Source organism: Peromyscus eremicus, chromosome 11 (genome assembly GCF_949786415.1).
Source record: "Peromyscus eremicus chromosome 11, PerEre_H2_v1, whole genome shotgun sequence".
NCBI classification, from domain to species: Eukaryota; Metazoa; Chordata; class Mammalia; order Rodentia; family Cricetidae; genus Peromyscus; species Peromyscus eremicus.
Genome location: NC_081427.1, coordinates 40,182,180 through 40,201,535, shown reverse-complemented (window position 1 = coordinate 40,201,535; position 19,356 = coordinate 40,182,180). Strand labels below are relative to the sequence as shown.

Sequence of the window (19,356 nt, the reverse complement as noted above, 5' to 3'; positions counted from 1 at the left end):
TTCTTTGGAGAATACATTTATATTACTGCTGATGTCCTTACAAAAATGATTATATTTTATTACTGGGTGTGCATGAGTGCATATGGACACAGAAGACTACTTGACAGAGGCAGCTTTCTCTCCCTCCACCATGAGGGTCCTGAAGATTAAACTCAGGTTCTCAAGCTTGGTGGCAAGTGCCTGTCGCTCTCATTGGCCCAAAAATGTTATATTTTTAAAATAAAGCCCTTGTCAAAACCATTAAGAACTCTATGGTTCTTACCAATTATTGTTTACTTGTTTTGACCTACACATAGCAGACCTAAAAGCATAAAATAGCCATAGAAAAATATGAAAGTATAAGCAATTCTTAAAGTTGTATAAACTCATTTCCTCTACTCATTTGTATAGATTCTAGATCAGGGAATCAGGGGGATAATCTTTTTGTTGTTTTTAAGTTTGAAATGGGATCTTTTTGGATTGCTAGGGCTGGTTTCAATCCTGAGTAGAAGTAATCTGTCATCCAACCCACACCTTCTTATTCTCCCAAGCAGCTGGGACTAGTGTATGCTACTACAGAGAGACATCTTTTTGAGTCATTTTTACATATTTTAAACTGTGTATGGTGATACATCTCTATAATCTCAGAATTTGGGAGTTAGAGACTGGAGAATCAGGAATCCAAGGTTATCATCAGCTACATAAGGAGTTCAAGGCCAGCCTAGACTACATGAGACTCTTCCACAAAAAAAAAAAAAAGAAAAAGAAAAAGAAAAAAGAAAAAAAAAGGCAAAACATATATAAGTACTTTTAGGGCTTGACAGACTTGTATTATTCATTCAGTCTTATTAGCATGTTCAAAGCAACATCTAGTTTGCAGCCTCTTTCTTTAGTTAAACCTAGTCTTAGTCACTTGGGGAATATTGTTTAAAATCTCGGGAGAAGTCTTGTTTAAAAGCCATTCAAGTTTCCAGTTGAGTTTGTTCAGCTTTGGTTTCTGCAGTTTCGGTTCTGACTGAAATGGGAAGAGCTCTCTGTACACATGCAGTCAGTATGGCTCTTACATCAGGCTGTCTGTGCAGTGGGAACACGGCCTCCCCTGCGCTCGCTCTGTTACAGGTAATACCTGTGTTTCTTAACCGCTCCCATTTAAAAGGGTGAACTTGCATCAGTTCATTTTTACAAAGTCAACAAACCCTAAAGCAAAGCCTGACCGGACATAAAAAGAAAGAAAAACAGTTACAAAATACTATTTGATAGAATCAGTGATGTACAAAAATAATATCCTGTGTTTAAAATAGGGCTTACTCCAATGAGGCAAGAAAGATGCTCTATTAAGAAACCCAACACAAAATCCATGATTACATCAATAGACACCCCTAAAAAGGTATTTGATGGCATTCAGCCTCCTTTTCTTAGTAAAGCTCTAAGGAAAATACTGTTTTTAACAAGTTAAGGACTGTTTACGCCTAAACCAGGACCAGCAGCATTCCACGGTGATAAAATCCTTAAACTTATTTCCATTTAAGTCAAGAAAACATAGGGATGCTCATAATTACTCATAGTGTTTTTTGAGATATTATCAAATACAGCAAAAGAATTTTGAACTAATATAAAAACTGGAAAAGACTAGTAATCATAACAAAAAATGGTATTAGAATGCTGGCTAGTACTATTAGAATTGATGAGAATCTGAAAGTTGACTGCATATGAAGTCAAGAATCAACAGCTAGAACTACAGTGCAAAGGACATTGTTCCATTCACCACAGCAATGAACTCTAAGGGACTTATAAAATTTAGGAGGAGAACACAAGTGATGAGGGAAAAATACAAACTACCTAAACCCAAGAATTAAATCGCACAAGTAAGAAAAACATACCGTGTGGTTTGGAAGATCCATTATTGTACACCACAGAAAATCAAATGTATAAATTCAGTCCCATTTCAAACACAGCCAGGAAAATTAGAAAAAAAAGAAGAAGCGGTATGAAAGACTCAGACTTACCAGCTATTAAAACATACTCTAAAGTCATTTGAATAAAGCAGAAAGCTACTCTCTTAGAAATAGGAAGAAAACAGAGTGGAAGGGCTAGAGAGATAGCTCAGTGGTTAAAATCACTTGCTGCTCCTCCAGAGGACCCAGGTTTAATTCCCTGTACCTACATGACATCTCACAACTGTCTGTAACTCTTGGGGATCAAATGTCCTCTTCTAGCCTCAGACACCAGGTTTATACACGTTACACAGACATGCAGGCAAAACATCCATACACATGAAATAAAAAAATGTAATCGTTATAAAGACTAGACTGGAAAAGGAAATGTAAATTTCAGGTTTATGAGTTTAATATGTCCTATTTGGCGTCTGTTAAACTAAGTATCAATTGGGGGGAAACACTGTATGACACCTTATATAAAAATATATTCCAGATGGCATTCATATTGAATGTAAAAAAATAAAGCCATAAAGATATTAGAAGAAAATTTAGGAGGTTGTGCACATAAACTAGGGATTGAGATCTTCCTGATCAATACAGAAGATACAAAAACCTTAAAAGAAATATATCAAAAAGTTATAGGGCATTACCAGAAATCATCTGGGCAGGTGGTCAAGAGGACATTTGAAAGAATCACATGCTCCAAGGTGGAGTCCACACCCAAAGTAATCTATAGAGAAAACAAATCCATGAATATCATGTATAAAAGTTACAGTGAAACTCTCCACCCAAACATTAATGATCTGATTGCTAATCAAAGAGATGGTTATCACCCATAGAGATGGTTATCACCCATCATTCATGAAGAACTTTTTCTGTGCTGTGCCCATAAATAAACTTCTTGTCTATTCTTCAAAGTCCATTCATAATTGGACATTTATAGACTAGAATGTTTTTCCTTTGTGGTTGTTTCTTTTTATTCTCACACCCCAATGTCTGTATGAATGCTATTAGAATAGAACAGACAAGATTTGGGGGGCAGACTTACTTAATTAATCCTACTTACATAATACACACAGAGAGACAGGCAGACAGACAGTCACACTGTATCCCCACCCCACCCCCCGAAACTAGATGAGTACTTGGCACAATTATTATTTGTTTGTTTGTTTGTTTGTTTGTTTTTAAGAAAGATCTCACTGTGTTGCCCAGGCTCTTTTCAAACCAATAGGTTCAAGTGGTCCTTCTACCTCCTACTCACAGACTCACTGGTCTGCCCACCTCAGACTCCAGATTAGCAGGAGTATAAGCACCTACTGCTACACCAGGCTGAAGTAATTGTTCATGAAACTGTCATTGTTTCTAAAATTCTCTTTTCAGTTACACTAATTTATTGTGTGGGGGGTGTATATGCTTGTATATGTGTGTGGGCGTATGAGTGCCACAGCGTGTGTGGAGATCAGAGAACAGCTTTGGGGAGTTGGTTCTTTGTTTCCATCATGTGGATCCAGGGATTGACTCAGGTCATCAGTTTAGCAGCGACACCTTCACCACCGAGCCATCTGCTCGTCCAGACTAGTGGTGTTCATGTAGATGCAAACCACCCTGCTCAGTGCGGGCATCCGCTGCTGCTTTCTGCCATGTACTGGCTGCTGTGTTTCACTTGATGTTTATAGAACTGCTCCTGCTTAGTCACAACACAGCAATTAACTTACAGCAGTACAAACCATGCAGTCGTGGAGAAAGTGACTCTAACTTGACGGCAGTTAGCCTAATCTTACGTTATACCTACCTCTATTCTTATTCCGTCCCCAAATATGGAGACAAATTGCTATTACAATAATCCAACCATGGAAAAGCAAATAATGTTTGTGTTTTTGTACAAATGTCTTTGTGTTCTTCTTATCATCTAGTATGTTTTATTACAATTACAAGTCTCCCACTTTATCCCTTTTTTTAAAGGGAACTTTATGGGTTGCAGTCACCATTATTATTTTTGTTTGTTGTTTAGTTGGTTGATTGATTGTGTACTGTAACACATGTATGTCCTCTGTTGTTTACTGTTCTAAGAAATACTCTTCTAAAAATAATTTATACATATTTTGTGGATTTTATTTTTATTATTTTCTTTAAATTTTGACCACTAAAGAAAAAAAGAAGTGTGGGCTGGAGATCCACTCGGAGGTGGAGCACAGGCTTAGCATGTGTAGAGCTACATGGGCTCAAGCCCTGGTTCAAAACACAGAAGGGAAGAAAAGACGGCAATGGCTAAGCTTAAGTTTCTTTCTAAGAGCCGTGCTGATTCCCAGCACCACCAGCTGTCCATTAGCGGTAGGCTGTTTTGAAGCCGGCCATTATTTTGTGTGTTCCCAGTTCTGTTTTTGTTTCTTATGCTTGCAAAGTGGTGTGGTTTTCTTTAATTGTATCATTTGTTTGTATCTTTTTCCACTTATCCCCAAGTTCCTTGGTGCTTTTATAGTTCTGCTAAGTACTTTATCTGATATTGCACTTAGTTTTTTATCTATAATTTCTTACGAATTTCTTTCTCACTCGGTGTTCAAATGGCTTTCATAAGCCTTTCTGTCTTTCCTATTGCACGTTTTGTTTCTTACTGAGTTGATAAAAGGATAACCTTTCATATTGGATTTCTATATTATTTTCTAACTTTAATTTGTTAATCTTTTGTTGTTGTTTTGTCTTGCTATGTTTATCTTGTTCAGGTTATTCACAAACTCACTGTGTAGCCCAGGCTGGCCTTGAGTTCACATGCTCCTGCCTCAGCATACTGGAGTCTGGAATTAACAAGTGTTCACTTCTATGCCTAGCTTTACTTTTAAATTCTTAACTCAGTTACCTAAAATTTAAATTGGCTTGTAGCATAAAATATGACTCAAGACAACGTTCCTTCATGTTGCTAAGTACTGTTTAACTGTTAAGTAGTATTTTAGATGAGCTAACAGGGTGACTTATGCCTACAATCCCAGAAATCTGGGAGACTGAGGCATGAGGATTGCTGTAAATTTGGGGTTAGCCTGGGCTGTGCAGCAAGACACCATCACAAAAAACTAAAAAGAGAGAGTATTCTGTTTTTGACTAATTAGTTTTCCTACTCTTGGTTATCACATGCTCTTTTTAGTTATAAAAAGTTATGATGCTGCCGGGCGGTGGTGGTGCACGCCTTTAATCCCAGCACTCGGGAGGCAGAGCCAGGCGGATCTCTGTGAGTTCAAGGCCAGCCTGGGCTACCAAGTGAGTCCCAGGAAAGGCACAAAGCTACACAGAGAAACCCTGTCTCAAAAAACCAAAAAAAAAAAAAAAAAAAAAAAAGTTATGATGCTATGTTTCTCAGATTATACTATTTCACTAATCACATTTGTTTTGATTTACAACATTTTAATTGCTAGTTTTTCCATAATGCATTCTTGTATTTATTGGTAAAGTAGCCATAATCTTTTGCTAAATATCTTGAGTTGATTGAGGGAATATAAATCATAAATGTAGACTATGTGACATCTAGTCTTATTCTCTTCTATTTTTATCTAGGTACATCAGACACAACTACCTGGGAATATCCAGATGTCTGCAAACATTATTTCGGCTCCTTTGGACAATGGTCAAGTCTCCTTTTCTCCTTGGTGTCTCTCATTGGAGCAATGATAGTTTATTGGGTGCTTATGTCTAATTTTCTTTTTAATACTGGAAAGTTTATTTTTAGTAAGTATCGATGTAGTCTTTAACAAAGTTACCCTCAAATATCATTGTAATATTTTAGTTCCGCCTTACCTTTTTAAATGTCAAGTGTTATATAACCCTGGGTAATACGCTTGATTCAACTTTTCTGTGCTCAGGACCTCAAATATCCTGTGTATAACCATTAATTTTTTACATAAACAATGGGTTTCATTCTGACATTTTCGTAGTGTATTTCAATCATATTCACTTCCTGTTAGGCTCTCATTCCCCTGCACTCTCTTTAGTCTCCTTCCTCTTCCCAACTAGCTCCCTTCTACTTCCACGTTTCATTAGGGTTGCTCACACAAACACGGGTGAAAGTTGGTTTGCTGGAGCAGACACGCTTTAGCAATGTCTGCACCGCTGACACCAATGTCTCTCCCTCCCTGTCACTGGTTACCTGCATACGTATTTTCATGAAGGGATGGGCCCCAAGAGCCCTTCCTCCCTCCATGAAAGTTATCGACAAGCCCAGTCTTATGAAGATATCACAACTGTTGTGAGTTCAAGAATCCAAAAACACGCCCTTCCCAGAAGGCAGTGCCCTGACTTCCTCTGGCTCTTAAGGGTTTTGTTTTGTTTTGTTTTTCTGGTTCCTCTTCCAGAATGTTCCCTGAACCATGGAGAGGGTGTTATAGTTGTCCCACTTACAACTGGGCAATCAACAGTCATTTATTCTCAGTACTTTGGCCAGTTAGGAGTCTCCACAGTTACCACTGACCACTGCAAAAAGCAGCGTCTCTGGCCACAGCTTAGAGCAGTGCCAGTCTATGAGCATAAACACAGTTATGTAGAAGGTAGTTTCACAGGCCCATCATGTCCACAGCAAAACAGCAGCAGTAACTCCCATGCCAGGGTGTGTGACCTCCCGACTATGTTAACTGTTAGTAAGTGGTATTCCTTCTAAGTCTCTAATTAGTATAAAGTATTTTTACAACACTTTAGTACTGAAACAGAAAAGTTTATGAAATTCACTGGTATTTGTTGTTGAAGAATTTGATGTTTGAACAGTAAACAGATTTTAGTTTAGTACTGAAACAGAAAAGTTTATGAAATTCACTGGTATTTGTTGTTGAAGAATTCGATGTTTGAACAGTAAACAGATTATAGTCACTGAAACATTAGGAACTAAAAGTAGAAAACAGTAGAATAATGAAATTTAAATGATATATTATTTCTGTACCACAGAACTGTTACCTGCTCAAATCTGCTCTAGAATTCTGAAGAGGGTATTAACAACTCAATCCAACTACTTTTTATACTGTTTTTAACTTGGATAAAGGATGTTGATTTTAAGCTTTTTTTGCATTTATTTGTAGTGTGTGTGTATATACGTGTGTATGTGGGTGGATACACACATGCCAGGGCTCACGTGTGGAAGTGAGAACTTGTAGGACTGTGTTCTCTCCTTCCACCACTTGCATTTCAGGGATCAAATTCTGATTCTACACTAGCCTCATATCTACCATTGTGTTGTAAACAGCTGAATGGCTTGTGTTCACTTTTATATGGTGTTGTATTCAGGGCTTTTTTTTAAATCTTACTTTCAAATTCGTCATTTTTAGTTGTTGTTGTTGTTTTGGTTTTGCATTAAGGTCATAAGTCTTTTATATACATTTAGAATCAATCAACTTATCAAATTCTAGAGCAATATAGTTAGATTTTGATTGACGTTGCATTGAATTTTCAGTCAACATACCATAATTAATATTATTAGGATATTGATTTAGGATTAATAAGAATTGCATTAGATTTATTGGTGCGGGAGGAAACTGTACCAGGATGCGGAGTTCTCCTATCCATGATCATAGCACAGTTTAAGTCTTTATTTAATGTCTTTTAAGTTTTTCTTGGTAAAAGTCTTATATACTTTAGAAACACTTTTTGCTTGATACCTTAATTTGGTTTTGTAAATGTAGTTTCAATTTGTTATACAACACATATTTTTATTATTAAAAGATTCAAATGTGTACACAATAACAGAACAATATAAGGAAACCACATGTTGGGTGATGGTGGCACACGCATTTAATCCCAGCACTCGGGAGGCAGAGGCCAGCAGATCTCTGTGAGTTTGAAGCCAGCCTGGTCTACAGAGTGAGTTCCAGGACAGCTAGGGATACACAGAGGAACTCTGTCTTGAAAAACCAAAGTAAATAAATACATAATACATACATACATACTAAGGAAAAGGAATCCACATGTTTCTCTCACTTAGCCTTATCAGCTGTCAACACTGTACTGTTCTAGAATAGTCTGTAATATGTAGCTGAAGTTTTCCTGTGTCCCATTTGGTCCAACCCCGCACAGTCCAGACAAATCTCTCTCATCTGCTGTTCTGCAGCCACTTATAAAATAATCATTCAGAGGCTTAATATTGATTAAAACTGCTCAGCCATTAGCTCAGGTTTACTACTGACTAGCTCTTACACTTAAACTCAGCACATTTCTGTTAATCTATATGTCGCCACGTGTTCTGTGGCTTTACCTGTGTGCCACTACATGCTGCTCCCTGGATGGTGGGCTGGCATCTCCTATATTTTTATATTTTCTAACTCCTCCACTTTTAAAAAAAATTATTACTCCTTGAGAACACCTTTTTAGACATTTTATTCTAATTGTCCCTCCAACGAAAATTTACCATCATAGATAGACCATTTATAAAGTGTGTATCTGAACATTATATTTTTAAAAAGTAAGTTTTTTCCTCCCCTCAGGAATGAATTATTCTCCTTGGTAATATTATCACACCCATTGAGAAACCATGAGCCATGTTATGTCCCCCACTACTCTAATTCAAATATTATTATGTCTATAGTTTTTTTCTTTCTTTTTTTTAAGGTTTAAAGCATGACCCTGTCTCAAAACCAACAGACAGACCTACCACACTGTTTACCCATCCTCACATTCACTATGGAATGGCATGAATGCTCGGGCATTAGCAGCACGTGCCTTTATCTGTGTCCTTCCATCTAACTCAGCAGTTCTTACAAGCTTGGTCGTTACTATACAGCCTTAACTCTTTAAAAGTATGTACTGTACCTTAGGAAAACGTTAAGTGATTTTCCAAATGGGCTTGGCCATGTATGCTGGTTGGTTTCCCTTTTGGCATACTTGAGAGCTTTACATAAAATGTAACTATACTTCTGTAAATTAATGTTAAGTATATGAAAAAATTGTATGCATTATCTTCCTCCAGACCTTTTAACTACCATTAATTCAGTCTTTCAGGTAGCTTTTTTTTAACCTTGGATTATATAAATTTTTTCCATATGGGCCTATGAAGTAAATGACATTATCATTCCTGTAGGCAAAGAAAACTGAAAGTGAAATTATGTAACTAAGAAAGCTTGGGGTCAGTGTACTCAATAATATTAGATACAGTAAATAACCGTTTTTTATAAACAAAAGACCTTAGGTGATGATGGGATTTGGCATGGTTCATTCATTGCTTAACTATATGTTTGTCTTTAACTTTTAGATTTTATTCATCACATTAATGACACAGACACTATACTGAGCACTAATAATAGCAACTCTGGTAAGTAGTTTGGAATTCAGTTTGTTTCCTTGTCCCCAATCCTGCTCCCAAAACAATTTAACAATAGAACATGTGACCACAATTTAAGTAAGTGGTTGGGGAAAAATTGTTCTTATGTTACTGGGTTGCTATAAAATTATTGGCGGTATGTTTCAGAATAGATTCATTTGTTAAAAATAAATGAGTGTGATTTGGTGGTAGTGCACCTGCACGGCATGTGAGAAGCACTGGGGTTGAGCCTCGACACCATAAGGGGATAAATTAAGAAGAGCACGAGAATGAGCCCGGTGAGATGGCTCGGAGGGTAACAGGCCTGACAACCCGAGCTTGACCCCGCAGACCCACAGGGTTGAAGAGGGAACTGGCCTGCAAGTTGTCCTCTGACCTCACACACTGCAGCATGTAAATGCACAGCAAGTAAGCTACAGAAACAGATGCTGAGAGAGCAGGAAGGAAGGGGCACAGAGAAAGGGAAGACCAACACATCTCCAGACTTCCCAGTCCTCACAGTGTCAAACAGATTCTTAGGCTTCTGCAAGTGGGGTCAACTCCAGAACCTTTTGGATTGTCACACTCCAAATTCTTCAGTTTTCCACGAGTGATCATGGATTTCTGCTTTTAATTCCCTAACACATAGATATTTTTTGTTATTTAAAAAAAGAGAAAAGGGGTCAATGAAGTGTCTCAGTAAGTAAAGGTGTTTTACCGCCAGGCCTGATGACCTGTGTTCAGTCCCCAGACCTCCATGGTAGAAGGAGAGAAGGGCCTCTGCCAGTTGTCCTCTGACCTCTGCACATGTGCTGTGATGAACATGCACACACACAAGTAATAAATCCAATACAAATGTTAAGAGAAAAAGGCCTGTTGTTAGACCTTTGTATGGTTATTGGTGCCAACAATTACTCTGCATGATACATCTCATATTACTGAGATACCATAAGCCCAAAATTTTCTGTCCAGCAATGGGGCCAAGGAGCACCTTATGGGATCTTTCTCTTGGTCCTAATAAAGATTCCCTTACCTTTCACTATTTATATTTAGGGGAAAGATTCCCACAGCACCTATATAACCCGTTTCCAGAAGCTGGTGCTAACAGCTGAGCAGGCGCCAGCCGCTGGCACAGAGATCCTCTGGCTTGTGTGGTCTAACCTCTGACATGGCACTTTACTTTTGCAGTGATTTGTCCCAGCGCTGGGAGTAGTAGCCATCCTGACAACGGCTCCCTGATTCTCTACAATGACACAGAAGTGCAGCAGTTTGAGAAGTGGTGGAGTAAGTCCAAGACGGTGCCCTTGTACCTCATAGGGCTCCTCTTGCCACTGCTCAACTTCAAATCGCCTTCGTTTTTTTCCAAATTTAATATCCTAGGTAAGATGCTGCTTTGTGGGACTTGAGAAGTGTGAGTGGGGAGAGCGTTGCCTTCCCGGCTGTTCATATCTACTTAATTTATTCATTCAAATGATACTTTGATTTTGTTGCTTTTTGTTTTTCTGTAAAGTTTGGCACAGAAAAATGGACATGACCATTTCAGGTTCCTTTTGCCTTTGGGGGGTTTGTTTTCTTGATATGAAGGTTTCCCGTTCTAACCTTGAGCAACTCATTCCTGTGAGAGTTCAGCTGGAGGAGATAGACTAAGGTCTCAGGAGGAGACATCAGGATGGCGATTACAGGAATCCTCAGTTTTAAAGTATGAAAACACTCACACTTGCTGCAGAAAGGTTTTTCCCTGTATTCCATTTAAGAGTCTTTCATAGCAGGTGAGGCGACATGCCACTAATCCTAGCCCTTGGAAGTTAGAGGCAGAGGAGCCAGAGTTCAAGGTCATCCTTGACTACAGAGATGTGGGGGGTAGGTATGGCACAGAATTGTCATCTAACTTTAAACATGAGAGATATCCTGTAGCTAAGTTTTTTTTCTCATTCGTTCATTCATTTTTTCTTTCTTTCTCTTTCTCTCTCTCTCCCTCTCTTCCTTCCTTCCTTTCTTTCTTCCTTCCTTCCTTCCTTCCTTTCTCTTTCTTTCTTCTTTCTTTCTTTCTTTCTTTCTTTCTTTCTTTCTTTCTTTCTTTCTTTCTTTCTTTCTTTCTTTCTTTCTTTCTTTCATGTGGTCTTGGGAATCAAACCCAATGCTTTAAAAACAAACAAAAAGACCACAGGGCCTTGTGCCTCCTGGGCACCATGCTCTAATCTTCTGCTGCGCTCCACTGCAGCCCTGGCTTGGCTTCTTAGGTTTATTCTGCTTTTCCACTCTTCCTCAGTTTTTGTTTCTTAACACAGTTGCCTCCTAAAGGAATAGACCTCTGTGTGTGTCTCCTGTTTTACAGAAACCTCCAAAGGAATATGTTGACCCTATTTAAGTTACAAAAAGACCTTCAGTGAAAGCTCAGATCTGGTTAACTAAAGGAAATCTGGAGATAACCACTTACAAAGACTTGTTAAGATTTACCTCCCCTCAAAGGCTCTCCCAGTAGGCAGTTGTAGCGCACAATAACCAGACTCTCCATCATATCAAGGGACTCAGAGGTACAAAACCCAAATGTAGCTGGGTCCCAGGAGATGAAAGGAAAGGGTACAGATAGGTCTCTCTGTCTGTCTCCCTCAGAGCAGGATGCTGTAAGCCAGCATGAACACAGGGAGAAAACGGGTTGTTCCGGAAGACCGGCCTCCTGTCTTCACCTTTGTGAATGGGCTAATCTCTAAACCCACAGTCCAGCTTCTAGAGCTCCTGTGGTTTCCTGACTCGCTGCTAACTTTCCAGGGGAACAAATCTTTCCAAACGTGTGAACTTACAGAGAGTTTGCTCAGCGAGACCCCGTGGTCCTCAGGCTTCCAACCAGACTTGAAGACATTCTGCTGTCGTCCTTTTCCTTCTCTTCCATCTGTGACTTCCTCACAGCAGTAGCATCCAGGGGCATACAGAAATAGATCTGACTGCCTCCATAATGACCAGATCTACTTCCTCAGGAGGAATAACCTGGAGTTGGAGACGGAGCTCACCGAGTGAGCATTTGCCTAGTTGTATGCTTACAAGGCTCTCAGTTTGATTCCCAATACTACAAGAAACATGTTTTTAGTTAAAGGATAACAGTCCTCTCATTTCTACACTAGTAAAAATTCTGTGTGGCAGAGCCTCACCTAGCTGCTAGATCATTTGTCCACTTTCTCAAATGTTTTTCTTTCTTTACTTTATCATTTCAAGTTAACTGGACAGACTTTCCAGTGTGTTGGGTGTCTCTCAACACCTAAAACAACGTAAGTTGGTTTCATGGTTTTGTTCTCTTGTATACCTGACAGTTCCGTAATGGGGTCTGCTTGTTGCCTGCACTGAATTCCTGAGTTAACTGAACAGTTCCCCTTCAGTGAGCACTCGAGGTTCCTTGATCTGGGTCTCCTTAGGCTTACTTTTCTGTTTCATTTTCTGATAACTCACATGGCTAATTTTTATTCTTTAGAATCTAGCTGGTTTTTAAAAAAAAATAAAATTAATGAAGATAATTTCTCCAGTCCTGATTTTTAAAGCAGTCTGTAAGATAACGCAAAAGTAATAAGTGGTCTTTGGGTTTGTTTGTCTGTCCCGTACAGGTACGGTATCCGTCCTCTATTTGATTTTCCTTGTTACCTTGAAGGCTATTCGCTTAGGATTCCATCTGGAATTTCACTGGTTTGTGCCAACAGAATTTTTTGTACCAGGTGAGTTTGTCAAAATAAGAAATAACTAAATAACAATAATGTGTTTTAAGTTAGCTACTCTGAAAGGTCAGTCTAAAACAGGTAATACAAGGCTAATGTGGTAGCTCTCACCTGCCAGTTCCAGCATGTGGGAGACTGAGACAGAAGAGCTGCCTTGACTTGTAGGCCAGCCTGGGCCGTAGAGTGAGATACTGGCTCAGAAAAACAAAATAACAAATAAAACAAAACAGGACTGTAGTTGGTATTTCTGGCAACTTGGGATAACCAGGGCTCTATCATTTGTGACTTGACACTCGAAGCCCATTTAATTTATAATGCACTTGAAAAATCAAAAACTTATTCTCTAGACTTTTCTACGGAACATATGCTTAGAATGTCAGAGACTTAGAACATTGTTACTCATGTTGATAATACTGCTCATTTAAATCTTTGTTCCTGGCTGGGCGTGGTGGTGGTACATGCTTTCAACCCTGGTACTTGGGTAGGATTGCTGTGAGTTCCAGGCCAGACCCTGTCTCCAAAAAAAAAAAGAAAAAAGAAAGAAAGAAAAAGAAAAAGAAAAGAAAAGAAAAATCATTGTTCCTCTTATAGGTTTTTCTGTAACCTTATTGTTTTTTCAGGTTAAGATTATTATTATTTTGTTGTTGTTGTTGGTTTCGTTTTTGTTTTTTCAGACAGGGTTTCTCTGGGTAGGTTTGTGCCTTTCCTAGAATTCGCTTTGTAGACCAGGCTGGCCTCTGCCTCCCGAGTGCTGGGATTAAAGGTGAGCACCACCACCGCCCGGCAAGATTATTATTATTATTAAATGGATTTTTGCACTTGTCTCATTTCTCCTCCTGATTATAATGTGGCAATTTAGTTTCACCCAAATTAAAATATAGAGGGCATTTTTAAAAAAGCACCAATAAAACAATGAATAAATGAATGAATCATACTAAATAAGAAGACAGATTAAAAAGTGGATGTTACCATGCTGTCCTCCGAAATCTGGAAATTACTTGTTTCCTGAACACAGTGCTACAGTGTTTGAGCAGCATAAGGCCTCTTCAAGACTTTGTCTTCGAAGGAACTTCCAGCAAGAGATGCCTGGAGAGGCCGAGCCCAGGAGCTTTGCAGATGTAGGTGCCTCTGGCACCCTGACTCCTGTGAAGCTGTGAATCCTCCTCGATTCCGGGCTGTCTCCCATAAATACGTTGCCTCCTTCTCTGGATACAGCCAGCAGGACGCCCAAAATTTCCTGAAGTTCCTCATGGAGCGGTTGCACCTTGAAATCAATGGACGAGGCCGCCAGGCACCTTCAATCCTGGCCAGTGGTCCAGTTCCCTCTCCACCTCTTCAAGGAGGGGTCCTGCATGAAGAATCTGAATTAAGTGACGATGACCAAGCCAACTTAATGTGGAAGCGCTATCTGGAGTGAGAAGAAAGCAAGATTGAGGGCCTATCTGTGGGACAGTTGAAAATCTGCCTCAAGCGCCAGGCCTGTGTCAGGCCAAGCTCCATGACCTCTGAAGTTTTTTGTGACCTGTCTCTGCCCATCCCCAAGAAAGGATCTGCTGGGGCAAAGTGTCTCTGGGGAAGTTTCAGCCTTTTCACCAAGGAAGAAGATCTAGAGTCAGAAAATGCCCCAGTGTGTGACCGATGCCCCCAGAAAACACAAAGTACCAAAAAGTTGACAGTACAAAGATTCCCCCAGGGGAATAAAACTTACAAAAAGATCTTGAAAAGTAATCATGAGAAAATAACGCTCGATTCTACTGTTGCTTTAGAAAGACTGCTTTCTTTCTTGTCTTCAGTCACCAAGCAGTCTAGAATTTCAAGTCACTATTCAGTGTCTGGTCTTCCTGATAGTCCTAGTAGGAGTGATTTATCTCCCTATTTCTTTGTTAGGACCTTCCTAGATTTTCAAGCCGTATTGAGTAGGTAGCCATTGAAAATTGTTGATTATGTTGCCCTGGCTACTTTTTGCAGAACATTTGACTGTATTAGCTTTGATTTTCCAAAGAACTGGGCCTTGAAAGGGCATGTTTCTTTCCAAGAGTGTATGGTGGTGCACACCTTTAATCCCAGCCCTAGGGAGGCTGAGGCAGCTGGATCTCTATTCCAGAAGAACCAGAACATGAGTGACCCTGTCTCTAAAAAGACAAATAAAACGTACTGATGAAAGTGGCAGTATTGAATCCTCCCACTGATTGGCAAAAATAGACCAGGATGTTGTTTTTGAATATTACGTCCATTGTGCTTTATTAAGCGCTAGTGAGGAAAGTTTCTACTAATGATAGTAAACTAAAAATAGATACCTAGTGGGGCTCCAGAGATGACAGAGCAATTAACAGCATTAGTTGCTCTTGCAAAGGACTCAAATTTGATTCTCAGCACCTGCATGGCGTCAACAACCACCACCTGTAGCTCCAGCTTCAAGGGATCAGTGTTCTGTGGGTACTGGCACTCTCATGCACATACACACACATAGGCACAATTATACATAATTGAACATAAAATAAACATGTTTTTTAAAATGTACAACCAGGGTGAATAAATAGTTATCTGCTTAAGAATTTCTTCATTCACTGTTCCCTGTGTATGAGATGGCCTGTTCTCTCAGATGCACAAATGGCCAGTGTCGTTATGCAGGGTCTTCTCGGACTACCTACCTACCCCCAGGCTTCTTTGCTCTTTTCCTTAAAGCTTTTTTCAGTACTAACCTTATAGCAAGCACCTGTGATATGTTAGTAATTCCTGATTCTAATGAGTTGGAGTCTTGGGGGCCCCAAATTATTCTAATCCATTTGCCTCCTGCGCTTCCCAAAGTAGCAAAAGTTACAGTAAAAGGGATTTATCCAGAAATACTTCTAAATGTTCTGGGTTCCTGAATTCAGATACTAAAAATTCATTTTCTACTTATGTATCTGTCTCCTTTAACTGGAGTATTATTTATATTCTTTAAAGTTCTGTATTACTGTTATATCCCCAAATCCTATAATACTTGCTGGCACATACTGAGTGCTAATAAAAAATAAGTGTTGAGGGTCAATGAGATAGCTCAACAGGTAAAGGTACCTGCTGCCAAGCCTGAGGACCTGAGTACAATCTGACCCATTTCTGACCACACTCATACTGTGACATGCACATTTACACACACAAACACAAACACACACACACCAAATAAAGATGTAAAGAAATAATTACTGAATAAGTAAATATGTTTATTTTACTTCCTCCTAAATCCCATTAAAATAAGAGTAAAGAGACATGATGAAAGCCGAACTAGGAAACAGTAGGGACAGGCCGAGTGGGGAGCCAGAGCAAATCGCAAGAGGTAGACAGATATCCTAGGTGGAATTTTTCAAAGAAAAAAGTGCAAAAATTTGATGGTGTGTTGAATAGATTGACGGAGAGAGTTTATAATTCTTGACTAAAGTTTGAGGAGGAACTAGTATTAACTAGATAATTAAGGGACTAAAAAAGAAAAAGTTATTTATTTCCTCCAGAAAAACAGGTCAATGAAAAGAGTTTTTATATAAAAGGAAATTAATCACAATGCAGTCCATGGCCTACTATGAATTCAGTCATAATCATAAAAATAAAAAATTGATTTTCCCAATCCAATTTAAAAGTATGATTATTTAGCACTTCTGATGTCCATGTTTATTATAAGCATGCACCAACCACACACAGCTGGTTTATTCACTGCTGGGGACCAAATCCAGTTCTTTCTTCACACTTGGCATGCACTTTAGTGACTGAGCCACATCCCCAATATTGTTTAACTTTTAACCATTCTTGGTCGCTTGCTTTTTTTTTCCGGGGTAGGGAGGACAGACAGGGTTTTGTATAGCCTAGGCTGGCCTAATGTACTGTGTAACTGAGGATAGCCTTAAGCTATTGCTTTCCTGCATTTACCTCCACCATGCTAAGATCGCAGGTATGTGCCTCCATGCCAGGCTAACTTAACAATTAGTAGACCTAAAACTGCAATTAAGATGACATTTCTGAGCTAGGTATAGTGACTCATACCTGTAACCCTTGCACTCAAGGCTGAGCCAGAGGGATTGCCACAATTTAGAGGTCAGCCTAGGCTACATAGTGAGATTGTCTTAGTTACGGTTTCTATTGCTGTGAAGAGACACCATGACAATGGCAATTCTTATAAAGGAAAACACTTAATTGGGGCTGGCTTACAGTTCAGAGGTTTAGTCCATTGTTGTCATGTCAGGTGACTTGAGCATAGTAGACCTCAAAGTCCACCCTCACAGTGACACACTTCCTCCAACAAAGCCACACCCACTCTAACAAAGCCAAACATCCTAAAAGTGCCACTCCCTTTGGGGCCATTTTCTTTCAAACCACCACAGAGACCTATCTCAAAAAACAAGCCCTCACAATTCTTTTAACCTGTCTTCAAAGAGACTTTAGATACTAGTTTACTCTGTGTGTGTGTGTGTGTGTGTGTGTGTGTGTGTGTGTGTGTTGTCGTCTGGTGTGTATGCCACACTAAGGCCAAAGATGACATCAGGTGTTTTCCTCAATTAACCTCCAACTCTTTCTTGAGGCAAGGTCTCAAATGAACCAGGCAGCAGCAGCTTGTGAACTGGATTTGACTCGGCGGCTGTCTAGGTAGCCCTGGGGCCCTCCTGTCTCCACTTCTCTAGTGCTGAAATGGCATGTGCACTGAAACACCGATAGTTTTGTTGTTGGGTTGGTTTTGGTTTTTCAGTGTGTTGCTGGGAATCTGAACTTGAGTCTTCATGATTACACGAAGTACTCTACTGACTGAGCCTCCCTGACCCAAGCCCTGGTTTGCTGTTTTCATAGCATTATTCTGTTCCGATATAATAAAAACATGAAAATTTTTTTCCTGCTCATGTATTTTGAATAGTTATATTGAGAGCAGACTGTAGCTACAGTTTTTCTCTCCGGGTCCCGCCAAGCCCTGGCAGTCCCATAGCCCACTTATAAAATAAACATACAGATGCTTATATTATTTAAACTGCTCGGCCATTAGCTCAGGCCTACCATTGTCTAGCTCTTACTCTTATACTCAGCCCATTTCTGTTAATCTGTATGTCGCCACATGTTCCATGGCTTTACCTGTTGCCTCTACATGATGTTCCCTGGACAGCAGGCTAGTGTCTCCTCCTCTTCCTGTTCTCTCAATTCTCCTCTCTGCTAGTCCTGCCTATACTTCCTGCCTGGCTACTGGCCAATCAGTGTTTTATTTATCAATCAATCATCCACAGCAGCAGACTGCATTTTTACACACACTGATACCTAATAGTATCTCTAAATAAAATAGAACCTCTATTTACTCTTAGGTATATGCTCTACCCTTTGATTTTTGTTTGTTTAGGAGCTTTACTATTGTAGTAGAATATTCATATGCAAGAATGTGTAAGTTTAATTTCCACAAACTGTATCTATCATCTAGCCAGCATCCAGATCAAAACCCCAATTACTAGATCTTCTCATTCTCCCCACCTGTCTCCCTGTAAGAATGACACACCAAAGATTGATTTTGTGTGCTTTTTTAAAACATCATATAAACGTAATGTGTGCTGTATATATAATGTATATTCTTTGGGGTCTGGCTTTTTTCAGTTAGCATTATACTATGAGATTGATCCATGTTGGTACAGTGTTATAGTTCATTGTCATTATCACTGCATTATATAGCTGCCACAGTCTGTCTTATCTTTTTCTATTTATGAAGATTTGAGTAGTCTCTAATTTTTTGCTATTAGTTTCATTTGCAGTACTCTTCATTCTCATATATCTTGGTGAACATGTGGCTGCCTTCTCTTGGGTACAAACCTATGTCAAAGAATATGCTGTGTTCTACTTAAGGGATGTCAAACAGCTTTGCACAGTGGTTGTGTGCACTCCATTCTCCTGACATTGTTTATGGATTGTAGCTCTGCAGCTCCTCACCAGCACTTGTCTTTTCTTCTCAACTGGCTTTTCTGATGCATCTGTGTTTGTTAGATTGTGGGTCTTATTTGCATTTCTCTGATAGCTAATAAAACTGGCACCTCTGTTTGATTGTTTAAGTGAAGGTTTCTTCATGCAACCCAGATAGCCTCGAACTCCTGGTCATCTTCTTGCCTTAGCCTCCCGAGCGCTGAGATTACAGGCATGTGTCATGCCCAGCAAGGTATCACTTTTTCATATGTCACTAGACATATGGATCTGCTCTTTGGTAAAGTACTTCTCTGAGTAGTTTTCTGTTTTTCATGTTTTAACTTATATTTCTTTGTATGTTCTGGATATGAGTACTACTTTATCAGATACATGTACTGAAATTCTCTTCTCCCTATCCCCACTACCTCCTAGTGTTGGAAATCAATCTTAGGGCTTTGCATGTGCCAAGCAGGACCACAAGCTCATCCCAGAACTAGCTTAATCCTCTCTTGATACACATTTTCAAAAGAAAAAATTAAGTAGTTTGAAAATGACCAGATGTTTAGGACTCCTTAAAATTCTT

General features: G+C 39.3%; 1 protein-coding gene across 7 annotated transcripts in view; it reads left to right on the top strand.

Moving 5' to 3' along the window:
- Slc38a9 (solute carrier family 38 member 9) overlaps positions 1 to 19,356 on the top strand; it is a 66,050-nt gene that overhangs the window by 25,150 nt on the left and 21,544 nt on the right. For all 7 annotated transcript variants that reach the window (XR_009381984.1, XM_059276067.1, XM_059276070.1 and 4 more), the window contains 4 exons: positions 5,460 to 5,630; positions 9,130 to 9,189; positions 10,366 to 10,557; positions 12,771 to 12,878. Coding sequence is in view for 6 of the 7 variants with exons in the window: in XM_059276067.1 (XP_059132050.1) it covers positions 5,460 to 5,630; positions 9,130 to 9,189; positions 10,366 to 10,557; positions 12,771 to 12,878 (531 nt within the window). In the remaining variant the exon portion in view is untranslated. The remainder of the gene's footprint in view (positions 1 to 5,459; positions 5,631 to 9,129; positions 9,190 to 10,365; positions 10,558 to 12,770; positions 12,879 to 19,356) is intronic.